This window comes from Pyrgilauda ruficollis, unplaced genomic scaffold, assembly GCF_017590135.1.
Source record: "Pyrgilauda ruficollis isolate IOZ18807 unplaced genomic scaffold, ASM1759013v1 scaffold11, whole genome shotgun sequence".
In the NCBI taxonomy this organism is placed as follows: Eukaryota; Metazoa; Chordata; class Aves; order Passeriformes; family Passeridae; genus Pyrgilauda; species Pyrgilauda ruficollis.
Window position 1 is genome coordinate 3,367,352 of NW_024509210.1, and position 27,673 is coordinate 3,395,024.

The 27,673-nt window shown below is 41.2% G+C and overlaps 1 protein-coding gene across 3 annotated transcripts in view; it reads left to right on the forward strand.

Moving 5' to 3' along the window:
* Nucleotides 1-6,206: 6,206 nt before the first annotated feature.
* The window catches only part of ANK3 (ankyrin 3), a 289,144-nt gene continuing 267,677 nt past the window's right edge, over nucleotides 6,207-27,673 (forward strand). The window contains exon 1 of one of the 3 annotated variants that reach the window (XM_041475697.1): nucleotides 6,207-7,049. In XM_041475697.1, coding sequence (XP_041331631.1) covers nucleotides 6,987-7,049 — 63 coding nt within the window. In that variant the 5' untranslated portion in view covers nucleotides 6,207-6,986. The remainder of the gene's footprint in view (nucleotides 7,050-27,673) is intronic. The other 2 variants (XM_041475680.1, XM_041475687.1) reach the window with 2 other exon arrangements.

Consider the following 27,673-nt stretch of genomic DNA (forward strand, 5'->3'; position numbering starts at 1 on the left):
ACTGGGGTATCAAATTTGGGGATTTTGTCTTTAAAAGGCACTTGGGCAGATGACTGTTAAACAGAACCTATACACACTTAAGGAACTCTTGGCCTATAATAGTCATGAAACTAGAAATAATTTTTGTTTTATCCCTCAGTGGAAACTTCAGGATTTAATGTTAAGCATTTTTCAGTTAGTGCTGTGACTTAGTGCTTCTCTTGCAGTTTTAAATTTATGTTTACAGTGGATACTTGTGATATTATGACTTAAATTAAAAGGTAAGAAATGAAGAAATTGTCACCTAACCAAAATGTCACGAGGCCCATTTTTCCTCTCTAATTAGGCAAAAAGCTGCTAGATAGCTTACTGTGCTGTTATGCTCCAAAAGTGCTCCCAAAGTGGAGTTGCTCCAACATTACTTTTTCCCCCATGTTTAAAGGAACAGCTTTTCTTGCTGCTGTGATTGCATCAGTGAAATTCAGAGGAGCGTCTGGCTTAAAAAAATCTTGCAGCCTGGGGCCTTAGAATCAAAGCTAAATTTGGGTTGTTCAGCACTTACTAGCTCAGTGAATTTGTGAATAATCTGTCATGAAGGCTTGGTACCATTTCCCTGGCTTGTGAAGCTCCTGTCCTTTTCACAGCACTTGTCACAAAAAACTACCCCTGTGTGTGCATTTGCTCCGTGCCCACCTCCCACTGCCCCACATCCTTGCCTCAATGGGGTGCTGTTAGGCTGGGTTTGGGAGGCTCTGACCACAGATGAGCTGCTGTGAGGCTCTGCTGTCTCACAAGCAGCCTGGTGGAGCCCTGTGATGGCAGCACCCTGGCCAGCCGGCGTGGTGGCACCGCGGCGAGGTGACACACGCCTGCCCCTGGCCATGCAGCTGCCTGTGAAAACCAGCCTGGGTGGTGTTCTCTTGCATCCCAAATGGAAACACGGGGAGACACTGCATGATGGGAAGCACCCTGTGCTGGCAGGCAGCCTCCGAGTCCTGCCAAGGTGCGGAAGGAAAGGGACATTGAGATACCTTGTCTGAAATATTGCTTTGTAGGGTGGGGCTTCTCTACCCCACACTGGTCCCGTGGAGGTTTGTCCAAAATGGGCCGCTCTCACTCCCATCCTTCCTCTGCAGGACTTTCCTGACAGCAATATGTGTGCTTAGTATAAAACTTCATTTCTTAGCTTAGCAAAATGGTCTGTTTTTCTAGGCTTACCCTTAAGGCTTCTAGAAAAAGAAGGTTAAAAAAAAAGGTTTTGGAAAACACTACAGGAGTGAAATCAAAACCAGAATATTTCACGAAGTATCTCAGCTGGTAAATAAGAATTTATAGAACTTGGATATAAAGTATGTTCTCTTTATGTAACTGTGTTTTCAAGTGCAGTTGGCAGAGAATTAACTGTGCTAACAAATTTTGCAGGACTTTTGTGATATGATTCTTTTTTCCTTACCTAATTTTTCGGTTGGTATTCCCTTGTTAATGGACTGGAGTTCTTGCAAATTTCAGCTACTGAAGGATGTTTTTAGGCAAGCTAATTTACCCCCTGAAGGGAGTGAGGGAAGGAATTTCATCTCTTAGCTTGCTCTCTCCCTGAGAGTAACTTCCCAGCCACTCTGGGCTTCACTCCCAGACTCCCTTCAGTTCTGTCCTCAAGGGATGTTTGTCCTCGAGGCTCCTCAATTCAGTTAGCTAACATATGTTAAAGTAATTGTGAAGGCAAGACAGCTTGGTTTTGATTCATGTTAGCATCTCGTGCTCATCCCTAGACTTAATACAAAAGTTAATTTTATCTCGTTAACCTGAGTTGTTTTGCCATTGCTTGTATTTAATTCTCAGTGAGCTTTTTAAAGGTGAGAATTAATCTTTTATCTAATATCAGTATCTATCCTCCTGAAGGAGTTGTAATAACTTCTTTCCTGCTTCTTTCCTTTCAGAGGATTGTGTAGCTCTCTTCATTGAGAGTTTGGTCAGAGGGCTCTTATTTCTTTAGTTTATTTCTGCTTCTACCCTGGAATATTGTTCCAGGACTTCCATTTAGAGGGAGGGAGGAGATAGCATGGAATTTTAGGCCAAGAAAATCTTCAGGTTGGTAGTTGAGTTTATAGTGGACTGTGCCAGCAGCTGGGCATGGTGGCTAGGTGGTAACCACCACTCTATTCTCATAATCATAGCCTGAAGATAAGGGGGTTTTGGGTTGTTTTTATGTTGACATGGGATAATGGACTCTCTCACACGTGTAGCTTTGCAAACAAGCCCAGACTGGTAAACAGGCCGGGTTAGATGTCTAGTGTAAGTTAATAGAAGTCAGTAATGCCAGTATTTAAATTGTCATTTTCTTAAACTGCTGTTTTGCTCAAATTATGGATTTGGAAAAGCAATCTAGACAGAGCTGAAGACATTTTTCATAGCTTTTAATGTTTTCACTAAGTACTTCCTTTCAGATTTGAAAGGATAGACATTGTACATTGACTTTTGGTTTTAATTTTGTAAGAGAAAGAGGAGTCAAGTTAATTTGCCTTCCATACTCTCAGCACAAATTCCATTCCTGTCCGAGTAATACTTGGTTTAACCTTGAGTTTTGGCTGCTTTTAGTGTAGGATATTGCTCAAGGAAGCACTAAGCAGTCCATCTGCAAAGTGATCCTGCAGCTAACACTGAATGCCATAAGTTTTTTGTTAAATTAAGCTTGTGTGTTTCTACATGTATTAGGAGCAAGCTGGCTTTTTGGCTGGCCTGCTTTCTCCACGCTCTAAGTCCTGTAGTTAGGCTTTGGAATTGCTTGGCTGTTTGGATTTGGGTGGTGCTCTGCTAAAGCAAGGAGCTACCACGGCCGTTCTTTTAAATCCCATTGCAGGCGGTTACAAAACAGGTTCCCAAAAACAAGTTGTGTCCCCCTCGCTGCTCGCCTGCAAGTCACCCTAACTTATAAATAGAACTGTCCTGATAGACAGAACTTGGCCCATCCTCCTGTCCTCTTATGCGAGTTATTTTGATTTAAAAATAGAACTGTCCTAGAACTGATACGTATCGAGGAGGTTGGGAAAGTTCACTTCTAGACACTGCTGTGATTAAGCAGCAAGTTACAGGGAGCAGTGTGTGTGCTCTCATCACTAGTCAAAACGTTTCCAAGCACAGGAGCATGGACTTCACTTTTCCAAGCTGCTGTGTGTTTTCTTAGATTAGATTAGGTTAGATTTCTGCATGTTGTTCCTTTGTTGTACCTTACCAAATCGTATGCAAAACACACCAAAATATGTGCACCTCCACAAAGAAGGAAATGTGGTGAACCTTGGAAAGATGGAAATGCTTCTGTGGGCAAGGGCTACCTAGACTGTAGATAAGAGCTGTAATTTGTAATTTATTGGACTGCTGCTTTGATCATAGCATTACTGCAGTGTCTTCAAGCATATGTTCTTTCTGAATGCCAATGCTTCCTTAGCATATTTTAAGGTAATTCTGCCCTGGTATTTGCTCTCATTTTTGTTTGGTTTTTCTGTTTCCTTTAAGCTAATTTTTAAAACTAAATTTTCCTTGTCTTCTGTTGTTGGTTAAGAATGCAGAGTATTTTTAAGTTTAGTTTTTTTGCTTGTGACACACTTTAATGTGCGTAAGAGACTTTTCTTGGATGTTTGAAAATCTTAATTTTTCCAGGCAGTCTTGTTTGGCATTTCTCCTTCCATTTCAGTTGCCTTAGGCATCTAAATGCACAGAGTTACACTGAGCATGCCAAAAGCCTAGGGATAGAAGGAGGATAATCTGAATAATTTCCATAGTGCAATTTAGAGATGGACTGATGTCACCAGTCACTTGATAGTAGTTTTACTATCAAAGTTAATTTGTGGGTCTGCAGAGGAATAAAGTTGAAAGGCATGATTTGAAGAAGAAAAAATGATTTATTCTTTCTTTTTTTTTCCTTCCTAAAGCCTTTCCTAAGAAATCTGTTGTGTATTTCTATTAAGTACTCTAGTATCTAGTACTTAGCTGCCTCTGCTGCCTCCTCACCTGGAGTATAAGAGCTTGACAAATTTTTTGAGGTAAGGAGTAAATGAAAAACAAGACCTCATAAAAGTGTCTAAATGTTGACAGATGAATGATTATTTCAAGTGGTAGAAGAGAGATTCATTACATTTCTTTTCAGCAGGGTTGCTATGGTTAGCTGAGCAGTATGGGAGGAGAGGAGTGTGAGAGCTTTTCCTACCTCTCTGAGCATCTTGTGACTATAAAATTCTTCTTTTGCTTATCTAGATTTTTCCTTCACATTCTAAATATACCATTTCTTGGGAGATTACTCATTTTCGTTAAAATGAGAGAGAAAACATGAAAAATTAAACAGGTTCTGAAGTAGGGCACTGATAATTCAATATCTTCAGTGTTACCTGAGTTATGGACAGGATGTAATGTGTAAAAAAACCGCTAAAAAACAGTTTCCATCTCACGGGCTGGACTTGGAGATACCCATGGGAAAAACCAAAGTTCATTGGGAGCCTGTGATATTCCTTCATTGGCTGCCTGAGATCAGGGAATGGTTTGAATGTGTCAGCATATGACAGCCAACAAGTTGCTCTGGGAAGAGGCCGTTTTTTCCTTTTTTTTATTCCTGAGGAAGCATGACTGTTTATGACATTTTAATTTAAAAAGTAATACAGAATTGCTTTCCATGCATACAATTAGCTAAGCATGCCACAAATTAGAGGCTTTCTTGTAGCTAGCTAGTGTAAGGGATCCAAGCCTGAACTTACTTTTAAGAACACACAGTTAATTGTACTTGAACTCTACCTATATGGACTTAATTCAGAAAACAATGTGTTGTCCAGGTGGATGCACACGTGGTAGAAAACTGTCTTGAAGAGAGGAGGTTTGCTTTGTACATGCATTAAGGATGGGATGTTATTTTGATGGTTTAAGCATTGTTTTACCCACTGTTAACCAGCAGAGAGCAGTTTAGTTTGTAACATGACATATAGAAAAAGTGAAATTGTCAAAGGCTGGGGTGCTTTTTCGTTCTCAGAGATGGCCATTAAAAACAAACTGCCTGTGAAAATTCAATTCCTGTGCATTATCAACAGTGTTTGTGTTTTGTACCAAAATATTGCCTGTAAGTATGAATTTGATCATATGTCAGTGACTTAAATGAAGATTCAAGGTTAATTTTGGGTAGTGTTTTGACAGTGTTTATTTAAACTGTGCACTGTATGAGGTGCAGCTCCTCAGAATGCCAACCTTGCCAGGGTGATGTGGGGAATTAAATCCCCAGTTTGGAGCCCCAGGGTCAGGTGATGCCAGTTTGTTTCCAGCCCATGGAGACAGCGAGCACAAGGACTTGTTGCCAGCACACGGAAAACAGCTTCCATCTGATGGTGCTGTTGTGGTGGCTCACTGAAATTCACTTGTAGGGAATGATCCAAGGAGAAGGCTTTCAGGCAAATAGCATTATGAATCAGTGCATTACATCTTCTTCTTTTCTTAGTCTGTGGTATGCATGTTGTTTGTCGTGAGCGAAATGCTGCTGAAAGGAGGGTGAAGGGCGAGAAGATCTGAAAGAGGCAAGGCAGGAGGATCCTGATATGAACCTCAACCACCCCCAAAATGCATGTATTAATTGGTCCTTGCCTGTTTAAGGAAAACCTCAACATGCAAACAAACAGAAAGCCAAATATCACCCCCACCCCCTAACCCCCCCAGCAAAATAACAACACAGCAAATCCTCTCATTGTCACTTGTGTCAACAACCCCCGATGTGACTGATTTCACCTCAGAAATGGGCAAACCAGCATCTTGCTACCCTAGGTCTGCGATACGAGCACAGAGGATGGGGCTGTTGCCCGATACCTGTTCCACCCTTCAGCTCCCCTGGAGGGGATCCTGAGGGGCAATGCAGGAATGCGTGGCTGTGCCTAAAGGGGTGCACAGCCTGAAATGTGGTAATGACATCATCCAGACGTGTTGGATGTCTGCTGTCATGGCTGTTGGTAACCTGTGCGTTGTGTCTTAATGGGCACAGAGGGGAGAGAATTACTGCTCCGAAGCCTCTGGCCTCTCCTGCTTTATGTATTTTTTTTTTTTTTCCATGAGACTTGTAGGGAAGTAGCCAAAGCATTCAGCGGAGTAGGTGGCAGCATGTGGAAACATGATCTGTGACTTGCCCGTCGTGCACATACATGAGGCACGTAACACTTGTGTGAGAGAGAGCTGCCTTTGCAGGGACCCTGCAAATCCTGTCACAGGAACAGGCGAACCAGGGAGGAGCAAGCTCACACAGGCAGGAATAGTTGTAAATGTGTGTTTTGCTGAAATGCTGCTGCTGCTGCTTTTATGAGATGAATTGATAATATTGCGAAGCTTATTGTTCAGAGTGGCAATTTTCAGGTCCTTTGGACGGGGACCTGGAGCTGTTGGAAACGTAAACATCTCATCTAGCAATTTCTTCAGCAGCGTGTTGTGCCTTTTATTGTCTGAATCTGCCTGGGAGTGGCTTTAAGATCCAGTAACCCGATCTTTTATCACTCTTGGAGGCTTCCTTTTCTGGTATGCCCTGATGCATTCAACACATGTCGGTATTGTGCGGGGCCGGCAGTGCGAGCGGCTGGGGCTCGCTCTCCGCGAGCAGCGGCGGCCGGTGCTGGGCTGAGCGCCGCTGCCCGCCGCCGCTCCCCCGGGAGGAGACCCGCAGCGCTCCGCACCGCCACCGAGGAACCTGGAGATCGCGAGTAGAGACTGCCTAAGGGAGACAGAGGAGAACGCCTTGGCTGCTCTTCAGAGGGGTCGGACTGATGTGAGAGCAGCCCGCTTGGCGGAGGGGAAGGCAGAGGCATGAGCGACTCCCGGCTGAGCAGGAGGAGCAGGCGCTGCCGCCTTTAGCAGCAGTTATTCTGTTACTTGTCTGAGAGGCGTCAGCAGATGGACTTTGGTTTCAGCGCTGCGAATACTTGAGTGGCTTTGCATGTTGGAATACAAGCAGTGATCTCTTTTATTCCCCTTCCCCTGTACATTTACCTGCTGAAAAAATGAGTGAGGAAGCAAAGGAGAAAAATGCTAAACCAGCTCACAGGAAAAAGAAAGGAAAAAAGGTAACTCCCTTAATTGTACAGACAATTGTGTTTTTGTCTCATTTTGTGTTCGACCTATTTGCTTCTGGGTGTGGAGTGGTGGCTTTGCTTTGATAATTTGTTTTGAATAAGGATGGTGGTAGAATCAGGATGGTTCTGTTTATGCTAGATGCTGATGGGTGTGTTCTTTGCTGGAATCAGTATTACCATTGCAACTCAGTTGCTTTGCATTATTTTAGTATTCCTGGCCTTAAATAGATGTTAGTTACAGAATTTCAATATGATTATAGTTTTCATAGTGTATTCCAAACACAGGATTACAAATAAACAGGTACCTGAACGAAGCCTTTTTCAAAGGAGAGACTGATAATCAACATGTGCTCATGAAAATGAATGTTCTGGCCATGGCTAAGAAAAAGAAGATTACAATAAACATTAATCTTATGAAAGCTATGTTTTTTGCTGTGTGTCACTTTGATCAGGTTTATATATTGTTGGGGCTTGAAAATATTGTGGTCAGTTAAATTCTGGAATAAGATTCCAGTTTCAGTGAGACTGATTTCTCTTATGGCGTAAGCCTTTTGCCTGAAACTGTGCTTAAAAGACAAATTTGATTATTACCTTCTATGTTGCAGTTTTTTGCTTTCCTGATATCCATGTAATTTCTACCTCCCACTTAGAAATGGATGATTTTCATGTGTTTATACTCAAAAAACAGATGGCTAAATCTGGGAAGTACACTTCTTCAGCTTTTTCTTACTTGTTTTAAATATTAACTTGGTATCTTAATTTATAATGCGAATTCCCTTGACTGCTGTAGAAAAAGACATCTGAAAGGTTTGTCATTGTTGCAGAGAATATATTCAGACTCCCACCCTTTATTTTCTGAGCATGTGTTTGCCTTCCTACCATGTGAAAGTGTATGACAGCCTCACAGTTAATCCTTTTCCTTGGTGAAGGATTCAGTACAGATTGTTGAAAAAGCAAATTAAACCATATTGGCCCTTCTATTCTCCCAGAATTGCAAAGAGCAATCTTTGGAAGGAGGCATGGAAAGATATAATTGAAATCACTTTTAATGGTAAATTAGGATACCTTCCTGACATGTTTCTGTCAGGGGCGATAGGTTGCCTCAGGACTAGGAGATACATTTATACCTAAATTCTGGGGTGGTTTTAGAGTTTTGGCTGTTCATATTTTCCCATGTTAGAGAAACAATTTTTATGGTGTCCAACAATGTAGGTGTCATTTTATAGCACACACCACTTTCTATGGCTGAAGCTCATACAGATGATCCGTGCATTCCAGAGGACCAACCCAACTGCCAACAAGACAGAGCAGCCCAGGGGATTTAGGAATAAGCCAACTTTGGAGTCTGCTATTGCAGCAGTGGCTGGTCACAGTCTGCTTGTACTGTCACCTAGAAAAGGTGATGTTTCTGTGGGCACAGCTGCCCTGCCCAAATCCCCCCTCTGGTGACTGGAGCGCTGTCATTGGTCTCTGGGGGGAGGGTGAAGGAAACAAGGGGACACGTTTACATTTGTGAGCTCCTGCTGTGAGCTCTGGATGCCAAGGACACAACCCCAGCGCTCCATGTCTTGTGAGGTGATGGCAAAGGCTCCCCTCGGTGCCTCGAGCCCTGGCCGCACGAGCTGCAGCCAGCGCCAGGGTGTGACTGCAGACCTTTGCCTTTCAACGTGGAGTGCCTGCAGCTTCTCAAACCTGCAGCAAGCCGTGGTCCCCTCCTCAGTTTGGCCTTTCCTTGGTGCAGCTGGAATCCTGGAGGCAGCTGGGATGTGCTGTGTTGGGCTGGAGCGCGTCTCTCGTGCCTAGTTGTGCGTTAAGGCTGCTTCCGTGTCAGTGTTAGACATGGTCTTGGCAGAAATTTACCCTTCTTTTCACAGTGTGTTTGGGGGAAGGTTTTAAATGTATTGTTTTGATTCAGAAGATGAATCCCTGAATGGCCAGTGAAGGTGTACTTGAAGAGCATTACTGAGCTAACCAAGAGGAGTTAGATAAACAAATGGTATTTGGCTGTAAACTCCTGAGCCAGGTGAAAACTCAACTGGGTCTGTGGTTCCAGAGAGTTATGCCACCTGTCCATCCTAAAGAAGGTACCCTGAAATGGGTATTTCCTGCCTTCCTGTTCTCCTTAGATACTTCCTTTCCTGGCAGCTGTGCTTTCTCCATATTTAGCCTTTCCCTCGCCTTCTGTCTCATTTATCTCTAGAGTTGAGTGGTGGCAAGTCTTCCTTCTGCTCTTTGACTGCTGTTCATCTCCCATTCCCTCTTCATCCACTCTTGGTTTTCCTGTTCTTACACATTTCTGAAATAAATATGCAGGAGGGGCAGCGAGGGAAAGGTCACACCTTTTGCTGTAGGGAAAACGCAATCTGCACTGTGTGTTCAGGTCTTCCAGAGTTATGTGATTAGGTTGTACCTCAAAAATTAGCCTTCACCGGGAAAACAGGGTCTCACTTCTGAGCATAAAGACATGCAGTAGCTCTGCATTTAGAGCAGATTGGCCAAAGAAATAGATTTTCAGTAAGTATGCTGAAAATAAAGCATGGTGAGGAGGATAAAGATAAGAAACCACCCAGGAGGTGTCACTGAGATTTGTTATGAAGGATGGACAATTTAGATGAAAGCAGAACAACACTTTGTTTCAGCACTGTGGTATTCAGTGGGGATACAGCTTTCAAAGGATGATGAAAGTATCACATCAATATTTATTGCTGAGGCTACACTGGGCAGGATTAGCTCTGATGGAATTGGAAGCCTAATTAGTTTCTCTGCTTCATCCTTCGGGGTTCCTCCCTACCAGCAGCCTGTGCCTCTTGTGCCTGAGCTTCAGTTGTCCTGCAATTTCCAGCCACACTTTTACAGTATCAGTGTTTTGAAACTGCCAAGTTGAATCCCAAGGTGTTATGGAGGGGCTTTATCCTGTATGTTTGTGTCATCACTTTCTAGTAAATTTTGGAATCTCAGTTATAGGAGAGCACTGAACTCAGCTGTCATTAGAGATGCAAGATGTGCTTTGCTTTTTAACAAAAGAGTATTCTTTCCTCTTCCCCTTCAAACTGCAAGAATGAAATTAGCCATGAAAATGCCTTGGTCCTCTGAAGCTTTAAAAGATAATCACAAGTGTAGGAATTAAAAAACAAAATTAGGCCAGCTCAAAGCTTCTGTTGTCATTTTTTTTTCCACTTCATTTCATGGTTATTTGCTGGGCATCATTCACTTCTGAGAAGTGGGAAATCTCACATTAAACTCTCATACCAGAAGCTTTGTTGAAAATGCATATTTTTTTGTTTTGAGGAATTTTTTGTTTCCCCTTCTTCCTCTGCCTCCTCCAGGATCTTTAAAAAACCTGCACAATTACTGTTGCTGATGTCTCTCAGTGTATGTATTGCGTAAATCAGCGATGGAAACGCCTAAAAGAAATGTCTAAATAGTTTCTTCTTTAAGTACACAGGAGAGAGCTCATGCTGACCTCTTAAGGTCATTCTAATCTGTTTATTAATTCACCTGTCTTGCTTAGTTGATCACTGTAGCATGATTTCAGCATTGTGTTCCATTGCTTTCTATCAAAATTGAATGCCTTGTGCAGGGAAGAGCCAGCTGTTTATGCAGCAGGTGAAAAATCAGTGTTTGGGGTCAGGCTGCTTAGGGCAGCCAGCATTGTTTTTTGGACTAATGGGCAGTTTAGCTCAATCCACTCTTCTTGAGCCAACACCCTGGGCTCACTGCACTGGGAACACACTTTGCAATCTCTGCCAGGGACATTTGCTCTATTGTAGCTCCAAGGTTTGACTCAGCACCATTAGTGGCAGTCTCCAGAGGGGACTCTTCCATTGTGGCACACTGCTGAAAGTCTGGTCAGCAGCGTGTCTTTGGATGGGAAATTCCAAGGGGCAGAAATTTCAATTTGCATGGGGACAGGTGCTGAGAGATCAGAGGCTCTGGGGTGTGATGAGCTGTTCCCCACTGCACAATCAGTAGTGGTCTGGAAGAAGAGCTGTCCATGACTCTGGTGGAGCTGGAGGAAGTCCTTTGCAACCAAAGCCTGTCTCTCCTGAAAGAACATCACTGATTTCAGTGGAGCCAAGATCAGGGGGCCTGAGCTCTTGGCATTTCATCATTATGTGGTCAAATGATTCCTCTGTGTGTGTGGTGGCAGTGGATCCCCTGGCGCTCGTAGTTCAGCACCTGTGAACACCAGCGTTTGTCATGAGGAGATGAGCAGTCCTGTTCTGGTTCTGAGATTTGTGGTGGTGTTGCACTTCTTTCAAAGCTGTCTTTTACCACCAGATTTGCTGATGTGGTTGCTTCAGTTCCCATGCACGTTATTGTTGTCGGGGGAGAGCATTCGCTGATGTTTGCTCCCACTGGAGAAGAGCTCATTGATAATGGTAAAGCAAAATCTCATGATAGACTTTTCTGAAGAGTTTTGTAGCATTTAATTTATTCATAAAATTAAGTTATTATGTGGAGTGTAAATTGATTTCTAAATTTGGGTTTTTCCTGACAAGCTGAGAAATTAAAATCTGCTTAGATTTGTGAAACAAAATGCAATTAGAGTCTATAAGGAAACCATATCTATTCTTGTCTTGGTAAATAAAGTTTATACTGTGTTTTAATTTCAAGTTTCTGTGGATGAGAAATGGTTGTTATAGATTTAAATTTAATTATATTGTGATAGTCTTAATCCTTAGTATGTCAATACATCCTATGCTGAAAATTGAATTTGGTGCATGATAAATAGGTTTGGGTTGGCCTTGCTTGCAAATTTCTACTTGTTCAGCTTTAGCATCCATTTTATTGATGTTATAGATTTTTAACCTCATGTTTTCAGCAGATATATTAAAGAGGAAACAAAGCACATATATTCAAGAGGAAACAAAGAGCCCCTGGAACTTCTAGAAGATACTCCTCATTTGCATATCCAAATAGTAAATGCCCAGCAACAGTGGAATGGAGTAGTATTCAGTTATTATGATTATTCTTAAATCTAATTGTTTTCTGAAACTTCAGACTTTAAAACAGTTTTCCCCTGAATCACACACATTTACATTTTCTTGCCATCTCAGTTTTCTGAACTGCCACGGAAAAGTTAAAATGTATTGATTCCTGTCACTCTGACTGGAATCACTTTGGTACATGGTAATCCCTTTGCCTTTTATCATACTGGAACAAAAGAAAGAATATGGAATGGAAAGGTACAAATCTGTTTTGAAAGTACCCATTTCAAATGTCCCTTTTCCCTGGAGAAAATACTCTGATTGATATTATCCAACTTTTGTAGTATTAGTCAGCAGTTCCTGGCCCCTGGGCATATATGGCTCAGAAATTGTAGGGAGAGGTTGTTATAGTCTATGTGAAATGAAGCAGCATGGTGTGTTATGTTACTCATGTTTTTAACATAATTCACTCTGGATAAGTGACACAACTTGCAGCTTGAGTGACAGTCCTTCCATCTTGCTGCTCAATTACCACTCCTGCTGAAAAAACAATGGTTTTTTTTTTAAGCGCTCTTTTTTTTAAAAGAGGAATCTTGCAGAGAGAGCATGAAACCCGAGTTAGATTACTGGATCGTGTGACACAAGTTCATCCTACAGTTTTGAACTTTTCCCAGAAAATTCATGTGTGAATAGTTCTTGTCTTTCTGATGGATAGGTCTAAGAAGTTGAAGCATAACTGTGGAAAAGTGCTTCAGCTGATTTCTTTTTTTTTCTCTTCTTCACCAAATTCTGCCCCTCTTGTGGCAATTTCCCCCTTGTATCAAGGACCCACATTTCCAGCTGCTGTAGGACCACTCACTTTCCCATGCTGCTTTCTTTCTAAGGGATGTGCTGCCTTTTCCCTTTTTGTTTTCAATTTTCAGCATCTCCTCACTGGGTTTCTGAGCTATTCCTTCCCTTGAGTGACCCTGTCAGTGCATGTCCTCCATCAGGAAGCTGATGGCCTTGAGTCCAGGTGTGGGTTGAACCTTCTGTTGTCTCAGCACTTCCCTCGTGTTGCACTGCCCCTTTGTAGAGGGTTTTCTCTCTCCAGGATGCAGCCTGTGTGTTTTCACACCTTCTGTCACCCACAGGACTGGAGCCCCCCGAGCAGTCCCATTTCCTTGCTGGGTGTGGGATGGCAGAGCAGGAGTGCAGTGGGAAGTGTTCCAGCATGACTGGGTTGGTTGCTGGAGGACTTCCAGTGTCTCCTACTCCATAAGCTGGGCACTTAGTGTCCAGGCCAGGTTGTCTCCTTTGCAGTAAATTGTTTTAAGTACAATTAGGTTACAACTAGATTTGATTACGGAAAGTGGGTTTGGGCTGCAAGAGGCACAGTGGATCAGCTCCAGTTTCATCCTGCAGTTCTGCAGTCATCAGTGCCACAGGGACCAACACAAAAGTTTTTGTAACAGTCTTTATTAAAGCCCTCTGTAAACTTCAAATTAGTTTGGGTCATATGGAGACCTTTCCTTAGAACCTGAATGGTCTCTGTTCTGTCTCCTTTTTCCAAACCCTGTGACTGATGCAGCCACAGAATTCAGTAGGTCTCAGTGATAGTGCCTAGGTAGGTCTGGTAGGTGTTGAAGTGCTTATCACAGTTATGTAATGGTTGTCACTTAAGCTAAAAATACTTTGATCAATCTGTCAATCACAGATTGAGAAAACTAACTACATCTGGGCATCCCCCTTTGAATTCCTAACAAGAGCCTGTATATCTGCATAACCCTGACTGAGCATGGGCTTGTTCCTCAGCCTCCTCACCTCATTTCCAGCTTGTGGAGGTGGTGTTGGAACCTGCAGCTTTCCTTCACCTCTGCCTGACTCCAGGTGGAGATGGGGATGGTGCTGTGCTGAGTTCTAGGGCGTAGAGAGCCAACATCCTGCTAGGAGGGGGCTACTTCTGCCCCTTCTTTCTGTTGAAAATAGCAAGGTAGCTTAGCAGGGAAGAGGTAATTACAGAAGTAGGCAATTAAGGAGTTGAAGCTGAAAAAGTAGATGTTGCTGAGGCTCCCTATTAACTTCACATGGTGAAAACAGGACACTATGCCTGGCAGCTGGATCTTTCCCTTGTCAGAAAGGTTCACCTTCAGAATTTAAATCCTAACACTGTATAAAAACATTTTATTGAATTGGTGTTAGGTTCTTATTTCAAGTGATGAAGCTTTTTGGTATCTGATCAAGCCAATAATGTAATGAATTCTCATTGATCACTCTCTTCTAAAGGGCTCATACTTGAAGTTTGGAGTATGTGTAATAGTACTGTATTTTTACAGAAACAATAATTGCCACATTGTCTCCCAGTTATTTTCTAACTTGCTAATGGAAATGCAGGTTGTTGCATTCCATTGGCTGCCAAGTGCTGGCTCAATTAGTTGAAAATATTTGCTGGATAGATGGCAACAGGCATGAACTTTCCTATCCTTTCTTTTCCAGACCAGCACAGGGCAAACTTGGCATTTTTCCCTTAGCATGGAAGGTGAGAAATTAATTGGCTAGGTAGGGTAAAACTATGTATACCCTATTACCCTACCCTAATACTAGGTAGGGTAAAACACATGTATATTTTATTTAGCATTTCTTTGTGATGTAAGACACCCCATGTCTTACTGTGCCTAAATTAAATGCATAGATAAGTATGTTTAAGACACTTAAGATGTTACCATCAGAAATTTATTTCAGGTTTGTGCTTACAAGAGATTGTGTATGCTGAGAATTCTCTATGGCACATTAGCAATTTGTGAATGTAAACAAGGATTGATTTGTCTGAATCCTTTTTTAAAGCATCTTGCATTGAGAAAGGTAATAATATAAAGAAATGTGGTTCTTCATATTCACATTAAATCTGTTTAATGGTTTTGTTTAAAGGGAATAATGCTTTTTAGTGTAAAAGTGGCTATATAACCATTATGAATTACTGAGGTTTGTGGTCTTCTAGTTGGGTGTAACTTTATGTATGTGTCAAACAGATCACTGCAAGCTGTGTTCTTCCTGGTTTTGGGTGTGTCATTCATGGAATAATCTGTAGTGAACAATTTTATCAATTTTAGTCTCAAAGAAATACAAAACCCAAAAGGTGAAAAGAACACCAACACTATGGTTTGGTTGTACTGCCTGGCATTTATTTGTGTGATGACCCCAGTGGTGTTTTTAAGTCATTCCTTAGTCAAGGAGTGGCTGATGCTTTTCTAAGCAAGGTCCCATCACTAATTTGTCAGTCAATTTCTAAACTAGAAAATAAGAATATTTCTGAAAAGCTCTTGAACATGTTGATAAGACCCTTTAATCTGAGTGATTCTGGTGTGCTGGGACGTGCTAATTATCTTGGAATTTTTGTCAGAGGGTTTAGTGGGAGAATCTGGGAACTGAGGGAGGTGGTGGTGGAGGAAGTGGAAGCAGAAGGTCCATCCGTGGTGGCATTTCCTTGGGCAGCAACAGGGAGAGGACACTCACCCCTCTTCTGCTCATTTCCAGCCTTTTCCTTTGGCTGGGGTGGTGCCTCCTAAGAGATATGGATATACTGGTCTTGCAGCCTGCGGGAATAAATGGCGTTTGCTAAAGCACTCCAAGCCAGGAGCTGCTGTATGTGATGGGGATGAAATTCTTCCTGGCAGAGATGGTCCTCTCCAGGCAAAATCTCAGCCTGGTGTGCAGGATGTGAAAGCACCTTTGGGCAGAGTGCTTGGGATGGGATGCACAGGTGCTTCTCCTCAGAGGGGGTTAATGCTGTGCAGATGATGCAGAGGGCTCTTCCCTTTTTCCCTGCTCCCCTAAACAGTCCTGTAATTTCATTTACTTAATTACTGTTGTGAGTGTTTGCTTGGGAGGCAGTATCACTACTAATTAGTAATTAATATTTGCAGTAGAATGCTAGTGTGGCATTATCACAGGGGAAAGACTTAGCAAACGGAGTGATGTCACTTGGAACAGTTTTCCAGCTGAAAATTTGTTAGCAAAGATGGTCTGTGTAATTCTGGCAGCTGGTTCCACTCACATTCTATTGACTCTGAAGGACACATCCCAGAGAGGGGTTTTATTTAATAGTCCTTTTATTTTAGAAAACCTAAATATGAGGATGTCAGTCCACCCTAAACCATGGTGAGATTTAGCTATTTCAGTCATTTAGGCACCACAAATTTAAGCCTATTTGGTGCAGAGTGGTTTCTCAATCACTTTTCTTGTCTAAATTGAGTTTTCAAGCAAGTTTCATGTAGAGCACTTCTTGCACTTCATGTGTGTTCATTGCATAAATCTTGTTCAGCTCCTTCAAAAGAATAAATAAACTGATGAGTAAAAGTGACAATGCAAGCAAGTAACCTTTTTGTTTTTGTTACTACCTATCCTGCACTGTGTCTCTACTTGTTAGAGACACCAGCTACATGCAACATCCTGGAATTCCTTGGTAATTCACTTGGTAAGAAACAATTTTCTGTCATTAGGAACATCAGCTGAAATAGTTTTGGAAAGCGAAAACAGGAAAAAAGTATTTCTTATGCAGGTGAAATGAGTAAATAGCTTTGCTTTTATAGCCAGAAGAGTCATTCTATCATTCATCATTCAGTCCCAGCTGAAAATGAAGCTATATATTATTTTAGAATGGATCCCTGGAGCATAAAAGGATATTGTTGACCATTTTTAAAGAAAGTATTCTGAGCATAAGTACAATGATAGTTTTAAGTAACAGAAACCAGGCAGGTAATGTGTATAGCAAGGAAGACAGGGATCTGAATCAAAGTACAGCTCGAGTTAGGTGATTCAAGCTGCTTATTTTACTGATATTTTAACATGAAGATAAAAAGTATTTCAAGGGTGGCGCTTACAATATTGTAATCACCTACTAGCAAACTGTTTGAGAGAAAAGGTTCCCAAGTAGATATAGCAATCTTGTGTTAAATATGGTTTATAGGGTTTTAACAGTTTTGCTCTTTAAGCAGATTTCAGCAGCCACCTCTTTTCTTTTTTTTTTTTTTTTTAATATACATGTGAAAATTATGAGGAGTTTTAAAAATATGTAAAAATTTTGTTATGGAGCCTCATAACTAATGCACTAAATTTAGCACCTAAGTAACTCAGTAAAGAAAGTATTTGAAGATCAACTGCTGGCAGTTAAAACCAAAGAGGATGTCTGTTCATCCACAGGTGTAGATGAAGCTGCCAGGAATATTGAAGTATTGTATTTGCAGTAAGGGCTGTAGGTGATTTGTCTGAGACCTGAACTTTTGAAAGTGAAATAGTGGCCTGAAACATTCTAATTTGTGATACTATTAAAGAGAAATTGAAGAGAAAATTCAAGGCTGACTTTCAGAGTAACTCTTACACAGGAGCATAACTTTTTATTGAATTTAGGAGTATAGTTATAGTCAAGAACTGCAACATTTTTTTTTTAATCCAGCCCTCAGGTGTACCACTTTTAGCAGCCACATAAGTGGTGGTGTGCCCAGATTTGTGCTGAGCCTGGTAACATTATCACATTACTCGGCAACTTAGTGTTGTAAAAAATAAAAACCATGTGAAATATCTGGAAACAGTAAAAATTATTTTTCAGGAGAACGATTTGAAATTTTCTTTAAAAAGTCCCCAAGTCCCCGGAATAGGAGCCCACAGGTGCTGGGTGAAGACTCTGGAGCAGCCCCAGCTGGGCATTAAATGCAGGATGCAGGTTCGTTCTGCGTTGCCCTCTAGCGTTGTTGTTTAAAACAGAAACCAAAAGAACCCAAAAAACCCCAAATGCAACAAAACTGAAGAGTTATTTGCTTCCACATTCATATTTTCTCTTGCTGCACCAAACCTCTTATTCTTGATGCGATGTCTGTTATGTAATGAGCTCAACTGGGTGCCTCTTTTCCCTGTTTACTTGGATGTGAAGTAGGTGTCCACAACTACAAATATTCTACTTATCCTTTCCAGGCATCTTTGTTACAGACTTGGCTTGACTTCCTAATACAGGGATTTCCTGCTTCTCTCCGTGCTTTCTCCTTTTCTTTGTAATACACACACACACATGCATTTAGCTGAGAATGGTGTCCTTCCTACTCCTTGTCATGTCTCAGGCTTTTCATTTATGAAAATCTATAGCTGTGTTAAATGAAAAGATGCCTTTACAATGGAATATTTCACTCTGAGCTGTACAGCCAGCCTTTGATTTCTGTATTCACTCACAATTCTGCTTTTAGGTGTTGGCTGCAATACGATTTTGAAAACAAAATTAAGATGTGGCCACTCATCACTTTGTTTTTCACTTCTCTTCACATACATATGTATTTTTAAGGAAGCTCCATTGTGGCAGAACTGACCCTAATGTCAAATTAAATGCAAAGCAGGCAGGGCCAGTTTGGAGGGGCAGTCAGCAGCCCTTTGCAATGACCTTGAGAGGAAGAGAGCTCCCGTGGGCTGCAGCATCCAACTGTTCCCTGTACTGGAAACTCTGAGCGAGAAGAAAGTAGCACAGATTCTGCCTAATTTCTGGAGTGGGTGTTTTTATCATCAGATTTCAGAGCCTGGTATTTACACCTGATTGTAAACCAGGGCTAAGCATGGCTCGTTTTCTGGAAATTACATTTAATGGAAGGAACCTATCTACTTGATACTTGGTAGATTGCTTCCAGAGCATACCAGCAAACCTCAGCAGCAGTAAGGAAAAGGAGGTTAGCAATCTGGAATGTTTGAGTATGAGGCAGGCAAGCTGGCTGCCTTTAAAGGGATCTGCTGCTCTGTTTTTTGGCAGGTCATGCAGTGCAGGAGGAGCGGTGCTTTCCTGACCTGTAGGGCTGCTGGCTGTGACTCCAGCTGCTGTTGAGGGCACTGTGGAAAAGGAGTCCTTGGGTCTTCTGAGGTCTTTGTCACTTACCAAAATGACCAAGAGCAGTTTGGTGGTGGGATGGGGCAGATGGCCAAGAGCCAGCTGTTCTCACAGTGCTCACCTCACTTCTTGTGTTTTGCTTTCTCTTCTTTAGGTCTTGCACATACTTTAAGTTCTGTCATTTGTTTTATAGCGTGCTCCAAAATAGAAGGGGAAATCTGCTTGTAAGTGGTGTGGCTAAGGAATGGTCAGCATGTCTCTTACAGATTTTTTCCTCAGTTGTATCTTAGACACCAATGGATTTCAGATACTGCTGGATCAGTTTGCTACATTATAGTATTGTCAGAGGTTTAAAGTATATATAAAACGTATTCACAGCAATAGTAAGATTGCTTACAGCAAGTTTAGGAATAAATTTATGTATCACATCCTAGGTCTTTTTCTCACCTTTTAAATTTGCTGTGAGCATACTGAGAAATCAAAATGACAATCTTAGTGGTCCTGAAATAGTGTCCTTTTCTCATCTTGTTCAAGTCTCTGGAGGGCACTCTGAAAAGACAGCAAATTTCAGTAAACAGCAGGAGTATGTTGAGTTACTAAAGTCAGCATCACTTTTGTAGTGATTTGAGATTTATTTAGGGGTGGTAGAAATTTTTTTTCCTTTTTTTTCAGTCTTGACAGGAATACTGATTTTTATTGAGCAAAGTTCATAAAAACAGGAGTTCGTGCTCCTTTCTGAAACAGGAACTAAGCAGGAAAATGTCATCCTTTTTTGTCCATTTTTCAGAAGTCCTTGTAAGTCTGAAAACAAGAAAAAGGATTTAAATAGGTGTAAAAAATACTTTGGGGCGTTTGTACAGTCAGTCTAATAAGGAGTGCTGGAAAATAAGGGGAAAAACCCCACAGTACTTGAACTTAGGCATTTTCCTGTTATCCAGAATATAATCTCTTTAATTGCAAACCCACACAATAAATACACAATAACACTTTGCCTGTGAGGTTGTAAAATGTAGTTTGAGGGCTTTGTCAAATGCAGTTACTGTTCTGTCTTCTGATGTTTGTTACTGGTGCTTGAAGCTATTCCACAGCTGTGAGGGACAGGACTAGTTCTAAAATAGGAAACAAAATGTTAAACTACGCAGGGCTGGATTGTAGTGCAAAATGTCAAAAAAGACTATTAATTACTGTTTAAGATTTGGAGCTCTAAAGAGATGACAGTTGAGAAGTCTGATGAAACAAGGGTGTACAGTAATTTTTTTGAAGGTTACCTTAATGCAACGAAAGAAAACATCCAGATCTGGCCAAAATCTACATCTATAATACAGGTTGTTGAAAGTGAGCATCCAAATCTTTGTCCCTTACACCTGCCAGTACATTTTCTGTCAAAGCTCTAGAATTAGTCCAGGAGTAGTCCTGACTCTTTATTTTACTCCTGTTGCAAGGATCAATATTGACTAGACTTTTTGTCTAAAGCCAAGATTTTCAGAAGGCAAACTAGGAGCAGAGACTACAGAGCGCTCCAGTTCTCAAGTGTTGAGCACTCAGCAGCTTCGCTGAAGAGTGGGAGTTGCTTGTCTGTTCAGCAGTTTTAAAATCAGGCTACTTGTTTGGCCCGACTTAGCCTGTGAGGTTTTTTTAAATGCATTACAGCACACTTCTGTGAATGGCTATTAACAATGCCATTATGCAATTCTTTGCCATTCATAATGATAGGCATACTGCAGGGTGCATGCTGAGATAAACCCCACAAAACTAGGAGCAGGTTTATAATTAGAGAGGGGGGGAAGGGGAGAGAAAGTTATTTGGAACATATTTTCACTTTGTCTTTATTTCTGAAAATGTGTGATGTGTCCATCTGGAGCTAAGCAATATCTGTGCTCAGTCAGTTGGGAGAAGAATGATGGAATGTTCTGACAAATCCTCTTCTCACAGCAGCTTCTATCCCAGGAGTAGCTCTTCCCTTACTTGGTTGTAGCAGTCATACTCTCATGAACTGAATCCAGGTCTCTGTTGCAGTTCAGAGCTGGACATGCACAGGGTAGAGGCTGAAATAATCAGTCATAGTGTTGGCTTGATTTTTCTATTCAGAAATTTTAGCAATTTTTTAAAAAGTATTTCACCACTATTGCATGAGATTTTGTAATTGTTTTATGGTTCGTCTCATCCACTGGGGTGTGCATTTCAGCAGAAAGGAGTAGTGCCTCAGAGACCTGGATATTTAGTATACAAAGTGTATTTTAAAAAATCTACCCCAAGTATTGCATATCTGGACTGTTCCTTCTATATAATCATGGTGCTGAATGTATAATGAGATGAAACTGAAAGAGAAAAAAAACCCAGTTGGTTCTGTGGGCTAATAGGGGCTAAGAATGCAAACGCCCACTTCATTTTAGGACTGTTCGGAAGTGAGAGCCTTTTTGTATTATTTTTGCATGTTTCTTAAGTAAATAACTTCCTGATGCTGCATTAGTGACAACTGCATACGAGTGTGTGGTTTATGCTGGGGGTGATGAGGGCTGTCAGTGTTCAGAAGAGTGCCAGTTGAACCTTTTAGTGCACTGTGTCTTTACCCCAATATTTAAAGTGATGGCCCCTTGTGCTGTGTTAGTTACAGCTGTCAAAGTATAAAAGTGGTGCTGTGTCAGAATGTTTGAGGAGTTTTTCCATTGCTTTTGAGGCTGAGGTAGTGATGAGGTTCTGATAGTGGAGCAGGATGGACTCTGCAGGGAAACTTGGAGAGATCCCTTAAGGGCATCATATAGAGAAATCCTGATTTCTTCCTGGTCAGAATTCCTGTTTCCTTACAGCCAATGTGCAGAATAGCCATGTGAAGTGGTGCCAGGCCCTCAACCCTCGTGTCTAAACTAAAGCCATGAGGAGATGAAAACAATTGTTACAGGATTGAGACTGTCTTGAAATTTTATGTAGTCTGATTAATTTTATCCATGGAAAAGGAACACCCTGGTGAGATTTTAAAGTAACCTTTGGATTTTTTTCATTAAGTTAATGCATATTAATTCATGGCAGAATTAATCATATCTTGATTCATATTGTACTCTGCTTGGATTTAGTCACTAATGCAGAAATTGAAGTGTTCCAAAAAAGAAATGCCATCTTACTCAATATCGTTATACATTTCTTCTAAGATCAGGTTTCCATATAATGGTAGTATGATGCAAATAAACACATCATTCTTAGTCCTTTATCAAATAATTCAAAGGAAAAATGAGTCCTTATCCCTAACCAGGAACACGTCTAGCATATTACACCATCAAGAATAAAAGAAATACTGAGCTGTTATTCTTTGACTCAGCAGGGTGTTTAGGCAATCTGTCCTTGTTTTGCTTTCTTGAGAAAAAAAAAAAGTCTAAATCAAGCTTAACACCCCCCTGAAAAATTCAGATCAAGGATTGGATGGAGTAGGCACCTGGATTTCAAACTTTGCTTCAGAAGGATGTTGTTCGTGGAAATCATGGGATTTTTGTGTTTTCTCTTCCAGCTTCAGTGTTAGAATTTGAGGCTTTTGCAGTTTTGGGGGGTTTGAGGTTTTGTGGGACCTTAACGCTTCACCTAAATTGAACAGAAGCTGTTACAAGTCTGTCCTTGCAAGAAATCAACGTTGAGAAGAATGTTGTCGGTGATTTGGGGCGGGAACAGAAGGGAAGGGCAAAAAAGGAAATTTGGGGCATCTGCCTTGAAAGTGGGTTATCATCTATACCAGACATGCCGTTGTCTCTCTGTCATCTATATTTATTGCAGTGAAAAGTGGATACATGCTGCTTCCAAACCCAAATTTGCCATTCATCTTCTTTGTACTCGTTCTGAATGGGTATAAACTGTGACCAAATCCACCAGGCACACAAGGGTTGGCACGTCAGTACTGGTGTTTGCTGCCCTGATGATGGGGAAACAGGCACTCATCAAATGAGAGGCAAGGTCCTGAGAGGGTACAGCATTTCAAGCCAAACTGTAATTGTTTGTAAAGTAAAAATATCTAGAAATTAAAATATGTCTGTGGGGGGAATAGTCAACAATCACCGTAATTTCACTTTCATTTCCTTTTTATAGTTGTGTTCAGTGGAAATTAATAGGGACAGTAAAACTCTTTACAATTATTTTGCTGCAGTGTTTATGTACCTTCATATCTGAATTGTCAGATAAAAATTTCAGTTCATAACTGTCAGTTAAAAATTCAGCCATGAAAAGAGAACAGCCACTCACTGTCTGCTGAGAAATCTGTGGGGTTTCCCTTGCAGCTTTTTGGTTCTCTAAACCCCCAGAAAATAGTAGCTTGCTTATAACCAGGACCTCTTACGACTTGTAAACATGATATGAGGGTGCATAGCAGCAGTGAGTTTACACTCAGCTGGTGGCTCATCCGGTGAGGATTTACATTTTTGACTGATCTCCAGCACTTCCGTTGCCTCCCGGGGACAGGGGTGAGCATCTGGGGCACTGCAGGCTCCAGTCAGAAGTGGTAACCAAAGTGCACAGCTCAGTTGCCCTTCCCAGGTGTTATATTTTCAGTTTATTCCAATGGCTTGTTGAATTCCTAAATAGTGCTTAGTGAGTTATGGTAGTTTTGGGGAATTATGTGAGTCATGTACTTGCAGGTCCATGTTTAGAATTGCTGTATATTCATTCTGTCTCATAAGAGTTCTTCATAACTTTTCTTAAGTGACTACTTAACTAAGCCCCAAGTGGCTTTTAATTTAAAGTATTTTGTAACCCTAAGAGGAATTTAAGGACAGGAATCCATTTTGGTTGACTATGACAGCTTTGTGTTGATTATTGCTAGAAAATGTATTCATCTCCTCCCTGCTGAACAAATGATTGGCACTTCACTAATTTTAAGTAATTCAAATAATTACAGCAAGCAAATCTATTCAGTAGAGTGATCCATTGCCAGGATAAGCATTAGCACTAATGGCTATCTCAGCAAAATCTTGTGTGGCAGGGAGCACAAAATGGCAGTGCTGGCAGCCTTTTTTTGTGATGGATTACGTTGTGAGCAATGAGGTCTGCGTGCTCACAGAGAAGCAAGAAGGGTACATTCTATTCGAGTTGAAATGTAGGAATCAAACCCCAGGTGTATAAAAAATATCTCTCTCTGACTGTGGAATGTATAGCTGGACATCAGAAATCCTTTATTCAAATGTAGGGCCACAGTGCTGGAGGCAAGGTGTGGCCAGAGGGCTTGGCATTGGTTGAGGCCTCAGCATGGGATTTGTAGCATGCAAATGTTCTCATCCCCTGGAACAGCCAGGAGGTCTGATGGTGGGTCCCTGGGGTTTGTTTCCCTCCTCTGACATGACACTGAGAGGATGATCCTGAATGATCTTTTCTGTGCTTTGTAGCAGGGGATTGCTGTACAGCTACTCGACGTATGTCTGTGTCCTCACGTTGGCTAACTTTAGTACAGCTGAAGAGCTGTAAATGAAAAATAGAGCAGGGTATTTTTTTAGGAATTTGAAGTATATTAGGGGAATGTACAGATGGAAGCCTGGTCTCTTTGACATGGTGGTATCAGCAAAACAATCCGTGTGAGCTGGCGGAAAGATGCAAGCTGGAGGGTGTGATTGAAGCCTGACCTTCCAGAGGGAGCTGAAAGGAGTTGGTTCACCACAGAGCATAAACACAGCAGTTACCCTTCTTATCTGCTCAGCTTGCTCTATATTGAAAGCTTACCATAAAGCTTGAAAAGAATAATAAAAATTTAAAAAAATTACTTGTGCATTCATTGTAATTTATCAGTTTGCTTGTTTTGGCTACTAGCTGTTGATTATTTATGTACATTTCAAGTAGAAGAACTTTGGGAAAATACCGTTTCAGTGTAATACCTAAATACAGACAAGTGTTTTTCTAGAATTAATAGCTGCCAAAATAAATTATCTCATTACACACAAATACAAAATATCTGTGATGTGTGATGGAATGCAAGATCGATCATGTTCAGAGTAGTATATACATCTTGTTTATTAAGATATCTCTGCAGTGAGAAGGCTTTATTTCGTGAGGAAACCATGTTAGACAACTCTTAGCTTTTTCTCTCCCTTTTCTCTGTATATATAATTTAAAAAGATGACATTTCCTTTAGGTTTTAATTATTATTTTTCAGCTGTTTGAAGTTTGGTTTTTTTTTTTGCTCAATTACAAATTATGCTACAGAAATGGAGGAAAATGTTCCCAGAAATAAATGCCTGAGCTAACAGACACAGACAGTTTGGCTATCCTGGTTACTATGGTGAGAGCTGGGGAGGATGCCTGTAGCACACCAGGCTCTGTGTTGTTCAGGCAGGCTGCTTTTAATTTCCTGGGATTGCTTACGAGCTGTAATATTAATCTCTTTGTATCCTCTTTCAGCGCTTCCTTTGCTTTGCAGTGTAAGCCCCTTAATATAGATAGGCTGGAGAAGAGCAGCTTTGCCCTCCTTGCTGCCGGTCTGAGGTGCCCAGAGTGGCTGGGGAGCAGGGAAGGATGACCTCATGTGCTGCAGGCAGGAAGCAGAGCTGATTAGTCTGCCTGCAGAGATGCCAGTGCAGGGTGTGACTGGGCTGTTATAAATCTGCTGAGGAACATTTGCTTCTCTGGGAGAGATGACCACAGAAACATGCATAGGACAAAAAAAAAAAAAAAAAAAAAAAAAAAAAAAAAAAAAAAAAAAAAAAAAAGAGACAAATATTTTGCAGTTTTTGGAAACAAAAAAAAAAAAAAAAAAAAAAAAAAAAAAAAAAAAAAAAAAAAAAAAAGTCGAGCGCATATTCATGAATGTTTGGTTGCCTGTTGGTAAGAGCACATGATAATTCCTTCCACATTACATGACAGGGATTCTCCATTCTATTCTGGGTTCCCGAAGTCAAATGTCATCTTCCCCCCCGCCCCCATCCTTCCCCCGACCGTGCTGAAATGTTTTTATCAAAACAGAATAATCCTCACAACAGATCTCAAAGGGAATCCACCTCAGGACAGTGTTGGAATTCTGTACTTAATCCACAATCTGCTGATTCAGGACAGAGATTTGATTTTCAGAGATTTGAAGCTTTTGGCTGGTGATCTGGAGACGTGGGGGTTCACATCCCTTCATGGAGAGGAAAATGAGTACTTGTCTTTCTCAAATCCACACAAGTAGGACGTGGAGCTGTAAGGCCAAAGGCAGACAAGGCAAGAAGAGCATGTCAGTATAGCATGATGATTATTTTTCCAGCTGAATTACTTGTCAAATTGGAAATGCATCTGTGATCAGGCTGAAACAGCCTATTCAAATAAAGTTGCTGTACATTGGATAAATATTTGCATAAATTATTTCTGATGGCTTGGTATACATGGCATTATTGCCTCTGTGGAAATAAGCGTATTTAGTGTTACTGAATGACACTACTTTCTTCATTATACTTTTTAGCAAATTCCCCAAAGGGACATTATTTTAGTTGCCAAATGCAGTAATCATAGCAAAAGCAGCTAATACCAAAGTGAAAAATAAGTGCCTTGGTTATTTGTTGAATAAGAGCTTAAGTATCACAGATTTGAATGAGCTAGCTTGCCATCTTGAGCCTCCTAGCAGAAATCTGTGTTTGCAAGATTGGACTGTCAGATAGAGGTGATAGGGCATGGAAATGGAAATATAGCAGATTTCCTGGGAGAACAGAGGAAGGAAAAATGACAACAGAACAGAACACAGGAAGTCTAAAGTAGCAGGGCATAGACAGGGTTTGAGAACCAGGGGAATACAGGAGTGACAAGAGGGCTCTGATCAGCAAGAGGAAGCTTAGAGATGATGTGGTAGCAATAAAAACCGTCCAGTTTGCAATCAAAACAGAGGCAAAGCAGTGGGCAACACAAACCAAGATTTATAAATTATTAACAAATTTTCATCCTATCTATCTTAAAGTGAAATATAGGATGCTGCTTGCTGCTGCCTTACTGAGTAGTACACATCATGCACAGGATTTACTGATTGGCTCCCAGAGCCTTGTAAAGGGGCCACTGATAAATGTCCTCCTGCAGCAAAGGGCAGGTTTCCACGTGTTTGACTTAATCTGCATTGCTTGACTGAGATTTAGACAGTAACAAATAGCCAGGCGAGCTAAAATCAGTTTTTCCTGCAATTCCAGTGCTCCACACTTTTGAGTACCTTGCTTGGTCTGTGTCCTCAAAGCCTTGGGTGGTTCAGAGCTGCTGTAGTACTCCTTGTTTCACTGCGAGTCACAAATAGAGCTGGGAATAAACCCAAGAGTGATTAATTTGTAGTCTTGTGCTGTAACTTCTGAACCACTTTCATGCACAATATAACCAACCAGCAGCGATGCTTCGTGATTGGCAGCGTGAGAGGCAGCACACAATATTGTAGGTGATGTATTTCATAGCTTGTGTGAAGCTGTTTCCTGTATTGGAGGTCTTAGTCCAATGTTTTTAATGTGGTTTACTGACCTGGAGGTAAACTGGTGAAATGTAAAACATTTTTCCAGAGAGGTTAGTCTTTAATAGGGTTGCAAGAGTGTACTCGGTGAGTAGTTTATTGTGTGTTTGTGCTCTAGCAAGAATACAATTTCAGCAGAAGCAAACCCCCCCCTATAATATCGATGTCACAGTTTGGATCCAGTGAAGTCTGCAATAAACAGGGTGAGCTGGGTAAGTGAAAGTGTAACAGAGTGGAAATAAAGCTGGTCAGGGGGGTTTCTGGCTCTTATCTAACTGCAGCAGCAGAGTGGGGCCAGCCAGGAAAACACTTCAAGCACTGATGTGTTTCATACCATGAGCTATGAAAATCTCAGGATTAGCAGCCAAAAAAAGCTGTTGCATTTGCTCAGGGTGTGTTTAGTTACCTTGCTGTATCCCTGCTATGGCAG